We start from the raw sequence: 12,231 nt of genomic DNA, 5'->3' as shown, positions 1-12,231 counted from the left end.
ATCTTATTGTGGTCCCCTCGAGGAGTTAAGGAAAATTAGATGTCGCTACTGCAAACATGCAGATAGATGACGCGACTTGACTCATTCGACACATAATAAATTATTTTCAAGTGAACACGAGGACTGATGCGATATGCCACTGCTTTCAAAGTCCTGCAGCAGGTCTTATCAAGGCACAAGTCGAGTGAGGTTTATAAAAACAATTACAAGATAGCATTTGCCGTTTCTTTACCCAGGCCTGTCACTGGAGGTTTTGGCTTCATCTCAAAACTCGGAAAGTGAGTGTGAAATGGAAGCTGGAACAGCACACTTCCTGGTAAGTGGGAGAGATACAACCAACAGCCAAGCTTGCCAAAAAATCCAAAAATGTGGAAAACAGCTGGCCACGAATATTAAACTCATCACAGTCAGAACACAGAGGGAGATCTGGAGCAATAATGGTAATAGGGATATGCAAATGAAAATAAGGAAATGATGAGCATGCTCAATAATTACTTTATAATGATTTACTTTTTAATAATAGTGGTTATTTTAAATAATCAGTATTTGCAGTGGAGGAAGAGGTCAGCATACCAGACATCATCAGGAAACCAATATCATGGCCAGGGACTCTCCAAAATTTACATAACCAAAATAGCAAAACCATCAGCACGAAAGAGTGAGAAATCCCCAGGAGCGGATGGTTTCCATCCCAGAGTTTAAGAGGAAGTGAATGAGAATACCGCAGATGCCCAAAGCTCTCACAACTCAGGAACTTCTGTGTTGGATTGGGAAATCACACATGTCGCTCTGCTGTTTCAGAAAGGTGAGAGAGGAAAATCAGAAATTACCGTTCGTGTAATGATGTTAATCAGGACATTGAGCTCCCTGATGAAGGGACTAATCGATGGGCCCACCGGGGAGACTTTACTTTGTATATAACCAGGAGTGTCAGTTCCTTTGGGACTAACCAAGGTAGACTACTGACTTTAATTTATATATAACCAGTAGTGTCAGTTCCTCTGGCATTCCCAAAGGTAGACTGTTGACTTTACTTTGTATATAACCAGTAGTGTCAGTTCCTCTGGCACTCCCAAAGGTAGACTGTTGACTTTACTTTGTATATAACCAGTAGTGTCAGTTCCTCTGGCACTCCCAAAGGTAGACTGTTGACTTTACTTTGTATATAACCAGTAGTGTCAGTTCCTCTGGCACTCCCGAAGGCAGACCACTGACTTTACTTTGTATATAACCAGGAGTGTCAGTTCCTCTGGCACTCCTGAAGGCAGACCACTGACTTTACTTTGTATATAAGCGGGAGTGTCAGTTCCTCTGGCACTCCCGAAGGCAGACCACTGACTTTACTTTGTATATAACCTGGAGCGTCAGTTCCTCTGGCACTCCTGAAGGCAGACCACTGACTTTACTTTGTATATAAGCGGGAGTGTCAGTTCCTCTGCTGAGACTGCTGACTGCTAGTACTCTGTGTACTGTTATTGGAATTGTAAATAAAGGGATTCTGGTGAAGGGACTTCCATGAACTTATTACACTTAGTTAGGCACTATCCTGACACTACGGTATTCTGATCAGTTAGGCATAAGCACTGTTGCAGTTTTCAGTGACTGGATGATGCAGTATTCTTTTTTGATAAACTAAGACTACCTTGTGGCAGTAATTTGCAATTTAGGCAAATGTCTGGGTGTGAATCCCCAGGGTTACTCTGTCAGTCTGACGTCAGTTGTCAGATAAGCACTAGACACTAAGGGTGGGGAGACTGAACTTCTGGGAAAATTTTAGCTGATCAGAGGGATTGATTTGTAGAGGGTACCCGGTGGTGTAATGGTATTGTCGCTGGACTAGTAATCCAGAGCCTTAGAATACCAAAACGAAGGAGATTGTCATCGACAGTGGAGAACATGCCCCTGTCAACGGGGATGAATTAGAAATTTGAGAGCTTCGGGTTTTTAGGTGTCCAAATCACCCAACTGCCCTGGTCCCCCCATGCCGACACTATAGTTAAGAAAGCCCACCAATGCCTCTACTTTCTCAGGAGACTAAGGAAATTTGGCATGTCAGCTACGACTCTCACTAACTTCTGGAGGTGCACCATAGAAAGCATCCTTTCTGGTGGTATCACAGCTTGGTATGGGCTCCTGCTCTGTCCAAGACCGCGAGGAACTACAAAGGGTCGTGAATAAAGCCCAATCCATCACGCAAACCAGGATTTTCTGACTACATTCATTACTGTGTTTTCATCAAAGGGACACGACATCACAAATCGATATGTGAAGGGGAAAGCTGAGTATTGACTTTGTTCAGGCTAAGTCTTTCAAGTCAGAGTTTAAGTGGAGATCCCGTTTGCCCACAAGTAAATGTGAAAGATCCAAAGACACTATTTCAAAGATGGACAGGAGAGTTTTTCCCAGTGCCCTGGCCAATATTCATCCCTCAATCAATGTCATTAAAGCAGGCGATCTCATCATTATCACATTGCTGTTTGTGGGAGCTTGCTCTGCGTTAATTGGCTACTGTCGTTCTTGCACTATAAAAGCAACTACACTTCAAAAGGATTTAATTGACTGAAAAAGCAAGTGTTCTTTTCTCACGATCATTTGCAATGGATGAAATATTTCACCCTCAGCGTTATTCGAGACCAAGTCAGATTCCATAAACTGCCTGGGTCATCCAATGGAAACTGGACATCTTCCTCTGTACGCACTCAGCGGCCGAGGGAGGTCTCGATGGCAGACTTGAGTCATGGTCCAACTTCCCTTACTCTACCTCTACTCACTGCAACCTCCCCTCAAGCCCACTCCAGGAGCTAACCCTACTTCCGCCCCCATCAGGCCCACAGCTCTGCCAACCCCATATCGTGCAATCATCGAATCCTTACAATGCGGAAGGAGGCCATTCAGCCCATCGGGTCTGCGCTGACCACAATCCCACCCGGGCCCTATCCCCAAAATCCCATGCATTTACCCTAGCTAGTCCCCCCGACACAAAGGGGGGATTTAGCATGACCAATCCATCTAATCCATATACCTTTGGACTGTGGGAGGAAACTGGAGCACCCGGAGGAGATCCACGCAGACACGGGGAGAATGTGCAAACCCCAAACAGACAGCGACCCAAGCTGGGAATTTAACCAGCATCCCTGGCACCGTGAGGCCGCAGTGCTAACCACTGTGCCACCCTATTCTTTGACAGAAAATCCCATCAAATAGACGTTCTCAAGTTTCACACTGCTAGTTGTCACCTGTATGGAGGAGAGTTTGATTTGATTCCTTTCTCCATTCATTTGAGGAGTTTCACCACATTCCATGGCACTTTCATCCATCTTCTCAAAGTTATCTGAAAAATCAAGAGGACAGAAAATTTAGTGAAGGAATGGCTAAGAAAAAAAGAAATCCAGTATGCAGTGGTGGAGAAATCAATCTGACAAAGATATTATGAGTTTTATATTTCAAAAGCAATCCATATTTAACACGGTCTCCGCCATGATTTAGCTGGTATCACTGGCACATCCTAAAATGGTAGTTGTGGGTTCAAGGCCCACTCCACAAAGGCAACATATTGGCACAGTGGTTAGCACTGCTGCCTCATAGCGCCAGGGACCCAGGTTCAATTCCAGCCTCAGGCGATTGTGTGGTGTTTGCATGTTCTCCCCATGTCTGTGTGGGTTTCCTCCGGGTGCTCCAGTTTCCTCCCACAGTCCAAAGCTGCGCAGGTTCAGTGGGTTAGCCATGCTAAATTCCCCCTAGTATTCAAAGATGTGCAGGTTAAGTTAATTAGCCATGCCAAATTGCCCCTTAGTATCCAAAGATGTGCAGGTTAGGTAGATTAGCCATGCCAAATTGCCCCTTAGTATCCAAAGATGTGCAGGTTAGGTAGATTAGCCATGCTAAATTGCCCCTTAGTATCCAAAGATGTGCAGGTTAGGTGGGACTGGCCATGGTAAATGCGTGGGGTTACAGGGATAGGACAGGGGTGTGAGACTGGTTAAGATGCATTTTTCTGGAGAGTCAGTGCAGACCTGATGGGCTGAATGGCTCTTTCTGCACTGTAGGGATCTCATGACTCCATTTAGATTGAAGAACCACAGCAATATTGATGGAGTGCTGCACAGTCAGAGACAACATCATTTGGAAAGGGACTTTAAACACTGGCCTCACGTACCCTTTCTCAATGGTGGAAAAGTGCATAACAATTTTAACGTAGGGCAAAGGAGATGTCCTGGTCAACATTTGTCCTTCAAACAATATCACTGAAAATATAACATTGCGGATTGCGGAAATAGCTGGATACTATTTGGCTGACACACTTCCTGCACAGCAAATTAAAACACTTCAAAGACTGTCAAGAGCTTTGAGACATCCTAAAATCATGAATGGTGCTATATAAATGCAAGCCTATCATTCACAGATCCAAAATGTTGTCATTATTAAAGAGCACCAAGACGGTATGATTTAGCTTTACACAGCCAAGTGAGTTGGTGAGACACAATTGGTTGATCTTAGCAAAAAAAATTCCAAGCGCCAAATGAGCGTGAAATGGGGAGAGAATCTCACCCAATATTTTCGATGAGATAAAAATTCAAATCTTATGCACTTAGAGACAGAAAGAACATAGAACATAGAACATTACAGCGCAGAACAGGCCCTTCGGCCCACGATGTTGCAAAAGAGGCAAAGTATGATTCACGCCAGTAGAGGGAGTGGACGGAGGGTCTATTCTTGCCAAAAAGCCGGTTCCTGGTGGTTAGAGGGCACTATTGCACATGCGTGTGACCTCCCAGTACTCTGTGTAAAGTGTACACAATTATTGCTCCTCCCACTCCTTTATTGCATCCCCACCCCCACCCCCAATCCTGCCATCCTATCCCAACTGATCACCTTCTCCAGTTCACCCCCCCATTCGATCGCCACCACGCAATCCCTGATTGCAGGGTGCTAGCACCCCTTGCACAACCTCCCTTTCAGACTGAAGCTCTTTAGACCCCACCCCATTGGCATTGCTTGGTTCCCAGTGGAAAGTGCCAGGGTACCAGGCTGGCAGTTGCAGGATGCCTGGCAGGCAGTGCCAGGATACTAGGCTGGCAGCTCCAGGGTGCCTGGAGGGCAGTGTCAGGGTGTCAGGCTGGCACTGCTAGGGTCTCAGACTGACACTGCTCAAGGGGCATTGCCCGCCCCCCCCACAATGCCACTCACCACCCAGGTGCTTTGATGGCCCCCATTCCCACTGCAAGACTATCGCATCTGGTCCCCATTACTGGTGACTATATGCCACTAGGGATCTTCACCAGCAAGGTCATGAAGACAAGTGAACCTGGCCAATTCCATCCCAGGCTCACTAATAATATTAATCAGTTTCGCGGTCTTCTCGATCGCAAGGCTGATCATGTTGGCAATGCAGTGCTGGTATCATTGCGACAGGCGAGAAACCAGGCGCGATGCCAGTGTTTCACCTTTCTCACAATCTTACCAACTCACCAGTAAGATCACCCGCAATAACATGTCACACATTTCTATAATATACCCATGTCAGAGTACCTTAACTAACGTACCAATAGTCCTGGAGACACTGCCTCACAACAAACGGTTAACAAAGTATCTAACAGTAGCAGTCCACTGCCCGGTGACTCAATGGGCTGCCATCAGACAGACAAAACTCAGAGCTAGCTCAGGGTATAGTGGCAAGGCATCAAGAGAGAGAATAGTTAGCAAAGCATAGGTTATGTTTTGCTAATAGAGGGGTTGTTTCCAAAAGCAGGAAAATTATGCTGAACCCAGATCCAATCAACGAAAGACAAAAAGCTGGTCATCACAGAATCCCTACAGTGTAGAAAAAGGCCATTCAGCCCACTGAGCCTGCACCGACCACAAACCCACCAAGGCTCTATTCCCATAACCCCACACATTTACCCTGCTAATCCCATGACACTAAAGGACAAGTTAGCACAGCCGATCCACCTAACCCACACATCTTTGGGCTGAGGGAGGAATCTGGAGCACCCGGAGGAAACCCACGCAGACATGGGGAGAATGTGCAAACTCTACGTCAAAGTCATCTGAGGCCAGAATCGGACCTGGGTCCCTGGTGCTGAGAGGCGGCAGTGCTAACCACGGTGCCACCCCAAAGTTCTCATAAGTTAATCGGGTTTCAGGTTTTGAGGAAGAAACATATGGGTGGGATGGGAGGAAGAGCTTAATTTATACAGAGAACGGTAATTACCTGGAACCCATGGCCTAGAAGGAGTAAGTGGAAGACAATCAATGAAATCGGATGGAGATTTGAGGGCAACTAACTTGTAGGACTACAGGGACCAAGTGGGGTGAATGGAACAGACCAGACTGTTATTGTTCTACAGAGAGCTGGCATGGATTCAATGGGCAGAATAGCCTCCTTCTGTGCCATTAAGACTCGACAACTGGAGGCGCGGGTAGACTGGGGCTGGGGGAGGGTGGCAAAACAACCATTAAAACAGGTCTAGATCCAAAAAAGAACCAAATCATTATATTGTATGTGTGCACGTCATTACAATTTGGCTTGACTGTATCACAGTGACATCTTAACGCTCAATGTTTCCACTCCCACAAGAGAATGTAAACCCACAGGAGGGAAAGAGATCAAGAACGGAAAGAAAAATCGACCACTCTTCATTTAAAACAACTAAACCATTGACCGGCTGATAATTTTAGCAACTCGGGCTAGAACAAAGTTGGAATTAATGTAATGTTTAATTCAGTGATACGAGTTTATTCCAAGCATCAGTCAAGATTTGGCGGGAGGCAGTTTTACCTTCACTGTTTATCTGCCAACATTTTAGTCCTGGCATGAAAATATATGCCTTTTTTGTTTAAATCAGCAGGACAAAATCCTGTGGCTAAATGTGGAGTGACAGTCTGCCAAAACAGGCCAGCAGAGACCCATCCAATATATAAGCTGTGTTGGAGCTGGCCCATTCCAATAAAGCAGAAGTGTGGGGAACAAGCTGGCTTCAGATTAGCTGGAATAACAGTATGAGTTAGTGAGTAAAACATGTACTTGTGCTGTATCCCTGGTGTGTGGGTGTATTTCTGGCCTCCTCACCATTCCCAACTTCACTCCATCATTAAAAGCTATGTTACCAAGGTCTAAAGCTCTGGATTTTCCTTCCTAAACCTAGAGTCTTAGAATCCCTACAGTGCAGGAGGAGGCCATTCAGCCCACCGAGTCTGTACTGACCACAATCCCACCCAGGCCCTATTCCCATAACCCTTATTTACCCTGCTAATCACCCTGATCTAGGGTCAATTTAGCATGGCCAATCAACCTAACCTGAACAACTTTGGACTGTGGGAGGAAGCCAGAGCACCCAGAAGAAACCCACACAGACACGGGGAGAATGTGCAAACTCCACCCAGACAGTGACCCCGAGACTGGAATTAAACCTGGGTCCCTAGTGCTGTGAGGCAGTAGTGCTAACCACTGTGCCACCGTGCCTCCCACTTCTCTCTTTTTTAAGACATTTCTTAAAACTCACCTCTCTGGCCACCAGCCACAAAAACACTTCATATGTGTCAATGACAAATTTTGTTTTTTAACACTCCTATAGGGTTCTGATGAAAGGTCACAGATCTGAAACATCTCTATTTCTCTCCCACTAGATGCTGCCTGAGTATTTCCAACATCTGTTCTTATTTCAGAATTCCAATATCTGTCGTGTTTTGCTTTGGTCTCGATAAAGTTTGTTGTTCTACCTGAGCCTGGGTCCAGCGTGTGTATGTACAGGAACCTGACACATCTAGTAGGAGTCACTTGATAGCATATGTGCGTGTATTATATGTCCAGTATTTACAGGCAGCACGGTGGCACAGGGGTTAGTGCTGCTGCCTCACAGCACCAGGGACCTGGGTTCAATTCCAGCCTTGGGTGCCTGTCTGGGCGGAACTTTCCTGTCCCACCCACCACAGCAATTGTAGCAGGCGGGAGGCAGACCACGCAACGGTCAATTGATCTCGGGCAGGATTTTCCAATCTTGGGACAAGCGTAGTCAGAAAATCCCGCCCTCTTGTGTGGAGTTTGTATGTTCTCTCAAGTTTCCGCATGCTCTGGTTTTCTCCCAAAAATCACAGTCAAAAAACATGCAGATTTGTTGGCTTGACCATGCTAGGTTGTCCCTTAGTGTCCAATGATGTGTGGAATTAGCGGGATATATGTGTAGTAGGGCAAAACCAAGGGAGCGTGGGCTTCAGTAGAAGAGGAAGCTATGGAAAGGGTTAAACTTTTTTGTTACAAAGTGCTACATTTTGATTAGGTCATCATATTGTTACTTTGAATTGGTTACAGTTCTGTTTTAATCAGATTATATGGTTCCATTGTCTCGGGTGCTTCAGCTTTAATCACTTTATGGACATCACTACTAACCTACTAATACTATAGACAGCTTTGCAGCATTAGTAGGTTAGTAAGTTTGTAGATGACACTAAGATTGGTGGCATAGTGGACAGTGAAGAAAATTACCTCCAATTGCAATGGGATCTTGATCAATTGGGCCAATGGGCTGACAAATGGCAGATGGAGTTTAATTTAGACAACTGTGAGGTGATGCATTTTGGTTGATCGAACCAGGGCAGGACTTACTCAATTAATGGTAGGGCACTGGGGAGAGTTACAGGACAAAGAGATCTACGGGTACATGTTCATGGCTCCTTGAAAGTGGAGTCGCAGACGGACAGAGTGGTGAAGAAGGTGTGCTTGATTTCATCGGTCAGAACATTGAATACAGAAGTTGGAATGTCTTGTTGAAGTTGTACAAGACATTGGTAAGGCCACATTTGGAATACTGTGTGCAATTCTGGTCACCCTATTGTAGAAAGGATTTTATTAAATTAGAAAGAGTGCAAAAAAGATTTACTAGGACGTTACCAGGATTTGATGGATTAAGTTGTAAGGAGAGGCTGGATAGACTGGGACTTTTTTCTCTGGAGACTGAGGGGTGATCTTATAGAGGACTATAAAATAATGAGGGGCACAGATCAGCTAGATAGTCAATATCTTTTCCCAAAGGTAGGGGAGTCTAAAACTAGAGGGTAGAGGTTTAAGGTAAAGGGGAGAGATACTAAAGTGTCCAGAGGGGCAATTTTTCCACACAGAGGGTGGTGAGTGTCTGGAACAAGTTGCCAGAGGTAGTAATAGAGGCGGGTACAATTTTGTCTTTTAAAAAGCATTTCGATAGTTACATGGATACAATGGGTATAGAGGGATATAGGCCAAATGCGGCAATTGGGATTAGTTTAGGGGTTTAAAAAAAAGGGCAGCATGGACAAATTGGGCCTGTTTCCAAGCTGTAAACCTCAATGATCCTATCCACATTCATTGCAGGCAGACAGGACAAAATACAAATAACTACATCTCAGACGGCACTAGAACAGTCACATCCCAGGTGGTATCACTCCAAGGTTATAATGACCACATGAGAATTGATATCAATTATCAAGGCTCCAAAAAATCCAGAGGAACCATTATGCCTCCGAAAACTTAATAAAATATTCAGGAGATGGGACAATTAGCAACCTATCAAAATCAGCTTGACAAACACAAAGCTTTGATATTGTGAACGAGTGGACAAATGATGTCCATAAAGTGAATAAAGCTGAAGCACCCAAGACAATGGAACCATATAATTTGATCAAAAACAGAACTGTAACCAATTCAAAGTAACAATATGATGACCTAATCAAAATGTAGCACTTTGTAACACAAAAAAGTATTTGAATATGTAAGAACTGATGATTAGCAGATTAGCTCGGAAGCAAGCTGTAGTTACAGCCACAAGTTCTGCCCTCCCTTAAGCATATTGAAATAAAGCCATTTTTATTGAAGTGTTATACGATCTCAGAAGACTCAGTTTGTTCATTCCCTTCTACAAATACGTGGGTAGGGCCTGGGTAGGATGCTCTGCCACAGAGTCTATGCAGACCCAATGGGCCCAATGACCTCCTTCAGCACTACAGAGATTCAATGATTCTACTCTATTAACGTGCCATTTAGTGACTCCTGTTGATGTAGGAACTGGAAGGGAGCAGGCTGATTTGGGTCAATCGCTATCCAAACAAGAACGGAAAGCTACAGCAAATAGCTAACAATTTCTGCTGGGAAATTTGGAGCCCTCCCAAACTTTAGAAACAAAAACTTATCACTCAGCAGCTTTATGGGATCTTGCTGTGTCCAGTATGCTTGCCTGAAAAGTTGTCACTGTACTTTGCAAGTAATCCACAGGACCTGAAGCACTTTGACGTGAAGGTGGGGCATGCCTTACACGCATGCAACTCCCACTCTCTTTTTTAAAAAACGTGGGCAATCTTACCGGCTCCTCACACCAGTCAATCAGCATGGTGAGCCGGTAAGATTGGGTGAGAGCCGAAAAACCGGATTCTTGCCTCTCACGATGTTACCAGGCCCGTTTTGCCAGTACCATTTAAATATTTATGAGCTTATTTTAATCTAATTAGTGAATCCTGGATGCATTTGCCTGGGCTCACTTGCCTTAACGACTTCCTCGGTGGAGGATCACACACGGTCTGCATTTGGAATAGGCCAGCAATCAGCCAGAGGGGAGGCTGCAATCCGTGGTGGTGGTGGTTGGGGGGGGGGGGGGGGGTGGAGGGGAGGCGGAGGGGGTTGCGATGTACGGAGGGGTAGGGGATAGTGACAGATCTCCCAGAGCTGTATGTACACTTGTACACAGTGCACTGTGAAATCACGGCGCATGCACAATAGCGCCCCCACAGCTCAGCAGCCGGCTTCCTAGCGGGAATAGGCTCCACCCACTCCTCCACTGCTGAGTATCACATTTTGCCTCATTTTTTTCCCTCAATGAGCCTCACAAAAATGGGCACAATTCTCTCCCGTTTTCTCTATTGACAAAATTGTTTTGGTACGATCGCCCCCTATTTTCATATAAATTTCTATTTATTGTACCACGGGTTTTAGTTAGGTTTATCATTCTGTAGATAACTCTTTGTCTCTGATATCAGAGCAATCAATTATTTCAACCACCAAAGTCTAGCCAGAGAGCTACCAAATGCCAAACTATTCAAAGCACTAACAAAAAATACCTTTCCAAGTAGCTTGTCCATATGTATGCCTTTGTACAGGATGCTAATGTAAACTCAATTGAAAATCATTTAAGTGTGAAGAGACAACTGGGACATTCACGGTTCATTGGAAGTTCAAGTGTGAATAGATAACGGCACAAAAAACAGGGCAAAAGCATTCACTGCATGTCATTTAGCTGAGGTATTACAGTGCGAGGAGAGACATAACAGTCGCTTTCCGTGGGTTGACGTTAGAGAAAGCTGTTCTGGCATCTGCAGTGGTGACCTCAGATACACAGGGCCTCCAGTGTGGAGGGCATGTTCTCACTGAACACTCACTCAAAACGGGCATAGAATGCACTGAGCTCATCAGGGACGGGTGTGTTGGTGCCGGTGATTTCACGTGCCTTCATCTTGTAGCCTGTTACGTCTTGCAGATCTTGCCATAGTCAGTGTGGCGAGCCTGGGACTCTAGCTTGGTCCGGTAGAGTCTTTTGGCATCTTTGATGGATCTCCTTAGATCGTATCTGGCTTTCTTGTATAGACAGTAAGAAGTCTCACAACACCAGGTTAAAGTCCAACCAGTTTATTTGATAGTAATCCCACAAGCTTTCGGAAACACTGTTCCTTCGTCAGGTGTGTGGAAAATGTGAGGGGTTTGGCACATGAAGAAAGATTGAACAGTTTAGGTCTGTATTCTCTGGAATTGAGAAGAATGAGGGGAGAACAAATTGAGGTTTACAAGATGATGAAAGGTACGGATAAAGTAGATATGGAGTGAATGCTTCCCCTTGTGGGGCATTCTAGGATGAGAGGTTATGGTCTTAGGATACGGGGTAGTAAATTTAAAACAGAGTTGAGGAGAATTCGCTACACCAAAGTGAATAAATTTGAGGAGTTAGATTTTTAATTGGTAATGGGTTAAAAGGTTATGGGAAGAAGGGGGTAAAATGGCTATGAGGAGCGTATCAGCCATGATCAAATGGCGGAGCAGACTTGATGGGCCAAATGGTCTTATTCTGCTCCTATATCTTATGAACCACTTTCTCATCCTGCCCTGTCATTTCAATGATTTGTTAACATATACCCCCGGGTCTCTGCTCATGCATCCGAGTTAGCATTGTACCCCTTAATTTATAGATTCTTTCTTCATTCTTCCTTCCAAGATGTCAC

The 12,231-nt window shown here is 44.9% G+C and overlaps 1 protein-coding gene across 1 annotated transcript in view; it reads right to left on the bottom strand.

Moving 5' to 3' along the window:
* LOC145354586 (uncharacterized) overlaps positions 1-12,231 on the bottom strand; it is a 155,608-nt gene that overhangs the window by 107,184 nt on the left and 36,193 nt on the right. Inside the window, exon 3 of the mRNA XM_080206050.1 lies at positions 3,237-3,331. Within this exon, the coding sequence (XP_080062176.1) occupies positions 3,237-3,331 (95 nt within the window). The remainder of the gene's footprint in view (positions 1-3,236; positions 3,332-12,231) is intronic.

Source organism: Carcharhinus amblyrhynchos, chromosome 17 (genome assembly GCF_965287045.1).
Source record: "Carcharhinus amblyrhynchos chromosome 17, sCarAmb.v2.hapA, whole genome shotgun sequence".
NCBI classification, from domain to species: Eukaryota; Metazoa; Chordata; class Chondrichthyes; order Carcharhiniformes; family Carcharhinidae; genus Carcharhinus; species Carcharhinus amblyrhynchos.
The sequence above is the reverse complement of the archived record's forward strand: the minus strand, read 5'-3'. Positions and strand labels throughout refer to the sequence as shown.